The sequence below is a fragment of the Lipophrys pholis genome, assembly GCF_963383615.2.
Source record: "Lipophrys pholis genome assembly, chromosome: 13".
Classification (NCBI taxonomy): Eukaryota; Metazoa; Chordata; class Actinopteri; order Blenniiformes; family Blenniidae; genus Lipophrys; species Lipophrys pholis.
Window position 1 is genome coordinate 24962927 of NC_137632.1, and position 5759 is coordinate 24968685.

At 40.1% G+C, this 5759-nt stretch overlaps 1 protein-coding gene across 1 annotated transcript in view; it reads right to left on the reverse strand.

The window, feature by feature from the left end:
- Positions 1-3052: 3052 nt before the first annotated feature.
- The window catches only part of LOC308118775 (interleukin-1 receptor type 2-like), a 6293-nt gene continuing 3586 nt past the window's right edge, over positions 3053-5759 (reverse strand). The window contains exons 6-9 of the mRNA XM_080478322.1: positions 5754-5759; positions 5545-5680; positions 4571-4716; positions 3053-4292 (exon numbers count right to left, since the gene is read on the reverse strand). The exon at positions 5754-5759 is cut by the window's right edge and continues 60 nt beyond it. Of these exons, the coding sequence (XP_080334448.1) occupies positions 4147-4292; positions 4571-4716; positions 5545-5680; positions 5754-5759 (434 nt within the window). The 3' untranslated portion in view covers positions 3053-4146. The remainder of the gene's footprint in view (positions 4293-4570; positions 4717-5544; positions 5681-5753) is intronic.

A 5759-nucleotide genomic window follows, 5' to 3' on the forward strand; every position in this document is an offset into this window, starting at 1 on the left:
CTCATCCAGTGAGTCAACAGCTCGGTCCCACCTCCGTGTGTGTGTGTGTGTGTGTGTGTGTGTGTGTGTGTGTGTGTGTGTGTGTGTGTGTGTGTGTGTGTGTGTGTGTGTGTGTGTGTGTGTGTGTGTGTGTGTGTGTGTGTGTGTGTGCATTGTATGATAATCTCAGCTCTATTTTGTGTAATACAATACTCTTAAACCACCAGCACGAGAACTTAAAAGTCCTTAAAAACAGCTTCCATTGAGCAAATTTAACGTCCAGCTACAAAAACATAGAAAAAAACCTGTACTGTCATTTAGCCATTTATCATAACTTCAACAAATATCAGAATAATACATTTTTATTTATTTATTTATTTAAAATGTGGGTGTTTTCACGCTATCTGACATTTAAAAAAAAAAGAATTTAACTCAGAAAGAGTAAAGAAAAAAAAAAAAAAAAGTAAATTCCATTAAGTTGTTTATTATCATTGCATTTAATAGTTTTAATATTTAATTGAATTTGGATTAATTTACTATTAAATCACTATTTATTGATAAAAGTAGAAGGGAAGTTTTGGTAAAATAGTGACCAGTTTTACCCTCTTCACATTTTTTTTTTAATCAAAACTTAGTTTATAAAATAAAATTACAAAATAAAGAAAGAAAGAAGGGCAGCCTCTCTGCCTCTGCCATGAAGTAGTTCAGCTCCTGTTTCACCGATTTTTGGTAAATATGGATTGATCCTCCTCACAACTACATGGAATGAAATGTGGTGTTCCCCAAGGCTCAATCCTGGGTCCCCTTGCTTTTAAATTAGATATACGACTACTAAGTTATGAAAAACGTACGATTTGACAGGATAGAGATTAGTCCCACCCTCTTGACATTTTCACACTCATTTCACTTTAAATTGTCAAACATTACAAGAAAATTTAAAGAAAAACGTTTGCCTTCTGTGGTACTACTTTAAAATGGTTCAGCTCCTATTTTGCAAAAGGAAAATTTCTTAATTATTTCATCAAATTTTGATATATGCGCCTTAGAATTATGTAAAAAATAAAATGTGGCGTCCCACAAGGCTCAATCTTGGGCCCCTTCCTTTTTATTGTATGCACTTTGGAATGTGGTCAGAAGACCAGGCATCGACTCAATTATACAGACGACGCATAGCTGTGTATTATAACCGCATCTCGCATATGAAATTCTGAATAATCGCCGCCAATGTTCACCACACAACATGTGCAATATGTCCACCAGAACACACTCCCTCCATAACGACCGGAGAGGTCACGAGTCCCCCCCCAGTGGAGGCAGGAATCCCCAGGACAGACGAGTAGTCATACAGTTATGACTCAGCGGGCATTAAATACAATCCCTGACTAACTGTCACATTTAAAACGGGAAAAACGCAGCCACAGCTTAGTAGTTTAAGTAGTTGGACTTTCTTTGTTTTTCAGTCTCACCACAAAAAACATTTCAACCATAAAGGGTTTTTTTTTTTTGTGCAGTTTGACTGTGAGAAGCTGGAGGATATGCAAATGATGAGTATGATCACGGCTCATACCGATGCTGCCACTCAATACAGGGTCTGAGAGGAATTTCACCGAATGTTTTCTGACGATGCTTTCTGAATATTTGGAATATTTTGTTATACTTGTAGTTTGATTGGATAAATGAGTCGCTGAAGCTCTTCACAACAGTTTTGGCTTTTCTTTTTTTTAGCTTCAGAATGACTGCAACTTAGTTTTCACACCTTCCTGTTGCACCGGGAATTGAACCCAGAGACTCCAATCACATGCGAGACTCGGTCTGATGCGTCGCGAGTCGAGCGTAAACTGAGAGACCATCACTCAAACCTCCGCTCTGTTGGAAAGCATAAATCTGAACAATAAAAACTCAAGATTTTAAGTTTGAAAGATTCATAACATCTCAAAATGGGAAACATTTAGATTTATGTAAAAGTAAAACGTGAGCAACTCCCGTTTCCGCTGATTTAGAAGCAACAAATCCTGCAGAAGAAACATGCAAGACGACTAATTAATCACAAGTTCGGCCATTAACAGTTTCAGGAGAACTGTGGAAGAGAGTAATCTGTATTTTAAGGGGTTAAATGTGAGGAAAAGGTGTTTTTTCACTTAACAGGTGAAGATATAAATACAAAAATGAACTAAAATCAGCAGAAATCCGTAAAACTAACACATAACTGATAAAGCTGAAAAGCATTTTAATGAGCAAAAACACAGATTTCATCATATCTAGTTTAAAAAGTCTCACAATCAGAGAAATAGTCAGTAGTTTACACTTGATTTATTAAACCAATGATGCCAATGTTCCGTGTGTGAAACTTTGTTGTTTTAATTTCACGTCCTTGCATCATATCGGTAAGTGAGGCTGGAGCTAAAAACTCTTTCAAAAGTGAACCTGTGATTTGCTCAGACTCATGATGGCGGGTTGTATCGCTCCGAAATGATAAACTGTGTTATGAACATTATCTATTCTTCTGATTGAGAAGTTTACACATGCATTTGTGGGATTGTAAAAAACAATAATGTAATAAGTGCTTGTAGTGCTCCTCCTGTGTCTCCTTTTAAACCCTCCCCCTCCCCCTCCCCCGGCGACATGACAATCCTGTGAAAACATCTTTAAAAGAATTAAAACATCTAAGCTGAGACGTGTCTTCCTCTGACTTCCTCTTCTGACTTGAGCACATGGTGCAATTTCCTTTGCAGGGATCTTTTGAAAGCCAGTGGATGTCCCAATGTGTTGAGCAACATGTGGGAGGATCCTGGTGGTTTTAGAAGGTTTTTCAAAATGTTTTCATCCCTCTCACTGCGAGCACTTTTAATATAATTTAATCCGCGTGACAACACTGTTCTTCCTTGTGTTCAGCGGTGATATTAAGTTATTCCACTCTCTGAACTGTAAATTCCTCTGAGCTGAGTCCAGCTTGGATTCGTTCTTCCTTGGTTTGGATCCGAGTCACGCTGCGCCCTCTTGTGGCCGCACACGGGAACTGTTTCAGCTCAAAGTGACAGAAGCGATCGAGCTTTGCACAATTAAAACTATTACTGCAATGACCTCGATTTTTATTGGATTGAAGGGAAGAAAATCCTATTTTGATTCCAATGCAACAGGTAAAGCAGAAGTTTTTTTGTACGCTGCACCAGAAGGTTTCATTAAAGTTGGATTGAAGTTGAGATTGTTGTCATTTTCAGTCACAATTGTTTGTTTTTACAAAACTATTAACATTTTCATCACATATACTCTGCGCTACAACAAGAAGAAAAACCTTTGAAGTTGATATTACAGGTCCGTCCCATTTAGGAGGAAGTTGGAACTGAATGTGAACTAAAATGTGTTTGACGCCACCGATTGAAACCTAAAATAAATCATCAAATATTAAACAATATGATGCAAGTATATTCATTTCATACAACAAATAATTGGTTTGAAGATAGTAAACTTCATTACAACACTTTTTAAAACAAATTCATTTATAAGTGTATGACATGATCAGTTACATTCAATATTTGCTGAAACACACATTAACACGCGGACTATTTTTCCACGCTGCTTCTAACTTCATTTTAATTTATGAGGGTGAAATGGCTTTAATAGACTTTATTTGAAAATCCATAAATCTACTGCATATCTGTTACTATAACTCTGTACACACACAGACAGTAGGAATACTACACCAGCAGTATATTTTTAAGATTCATCATAACTTTTAGTATTTTTAAATAAATGATCAGCGGATCAGTGTGTTAAAGGTCATTTGAGTTTTTCCCAATTCCACGATGAAGTCCAGACAAAGTCCCCGAAACAAAAACCTCACAATCAAAACAGTTAAAATGAAAACTGCAGTTTTCTTGTACGAACACGATGCTGAGGTTGTTGGAGTGTAACTGACAGTATTTCCTGAATGAACAGCTGAATGTTCGGTCCAGGTCGGTGATCCAGACCGAATTCACTGCTTCATCTGCTTCTGCAGTGTGAGACGACGCCTGCAGTGTGTCGACCCAACGAGACGTCTTGTGAAGTCCAGGAAATAAAACACCCGACCCTGCTTGGTGGCTGCGAGCGGGATCGTGTGCTCCAGGGAAGAGTCATTTCATGAAAACACTCCCAACCAGGTGGGGTTTTGTTTTTTTGTTTTTTAAATCAGAAGGTGCTATCCTGCCGAGTCAGGAAGTAGTCCATCTTCTTCTTCCTTTCAGGTTTGAAGAGGACGCAGATGAAGACGGACAGCACGGCGAGGCAGCAGGACGCTGCGACTGCAGCAACGATGATCCACGTGATGGTGGAGTCTGCAAACGCCGACAGGAGGATTAACACTTGGATTCGTCAGCTGCGGTCGGAAGCTCTTTTCACCAATGACGATAGAGCAACGTCTGCTGACCGCCGACAACAGCTTGTCCGGGGCAATCGGACTCGAGCCAATTCCACAGACATTGAGACCATTCTTACCAGGAACCGCTTACGCTGGCGAGGCCACGTCACACGCAGAACATCCGGGCCACCAGTGACGTGGCTGAGAGTGTGTGTGTGTGTGTGTGTGTGTGTGTGTGTGTGGAACACAACTCACCCTCCAGCTGGAGGCGTGAGACGACCTCCTGCCTCCCTGCGTCGTTCTGAGCGACACACTTCACCTCCGTGTTCTCGTCTTCCTCCGTGATCAGAGACACGAGCAGCCGCAGCTCCACCCGGCAGGAGTCAGACGAGCCCGTGACCCTGATAACACACACACACACACACACACACACACACACACACACACACACACACACACACACACACACACACACACACACACACACACACACACACACACACACACACACACACACACACACACACACACACACACGAGAATAAGATTTCAGTGTAGAGTTCTTTATTTATTCTTTTAGAATTTTTATGTTGTTGTTTTTTTTTAAACCCTCCATTAGACATTCGAGGGTACCCGCTGGTTCTAAATGTCGTGTATGTGTGAATATTTCTTTGTGTGTGTTTGGTGCTGTGATGAACTTAACTTTTCCTTAAAAAAAAAGTCCATGTAATATGAACAAAACGCTTCACAGATGCGTTAAAAGATTGAAGACAAAAGGCAAAATTTCCCCTAAAAAGGGTTTCCTCTCCTCCATTACAAAGTAATCCAGTAACAATATAAAGTTTGAGCTTTGTATGATATTTACCTGCAATTTGCTGCTTTTACTGTCCATCACTGTCCATCAGTGTTCTCTGTGTGCATGATGCATTATTCATTTATATATATATTCTGTGTAATAATAACAATCTCTGGGATATTTCCAGTCACTAAGAACATTATAGTAATCTCATCTCATCCCATCTTCCTTGCCTTGCCTTGCCTTAACTTAACTTACCTCGTCTCATCTTCAGATTTCATTATGAATATGATATTTAATTCAATTCATGATTGAAAATATAAAGAAAATGTATAATTTTTCAGGATATGTGCTGTAAGTATCGGCCTGGACGACACCAGCTCATTTCCTTGGTATCGTTGAAGGAGGTCAGTGGTAAAACGTGAGTATTCACCTCCTCCCTCCTTGTAGAGCCCTCCTGTCCAGGTACGATGCCTCCACTGATTGGCCGTTGACCAGCCATGTGACCTGTGTGGCGCCGGCCAGCCGACAGTCAGTCAGCACCAGACAGAACATCTCCAGTCCTGAACCTGAAGCACAATCACAGACCTGCGTTAGAGCGGGAAATCTATTACTTATGTAATCCAAGGTGGGATGACTCACCATGTG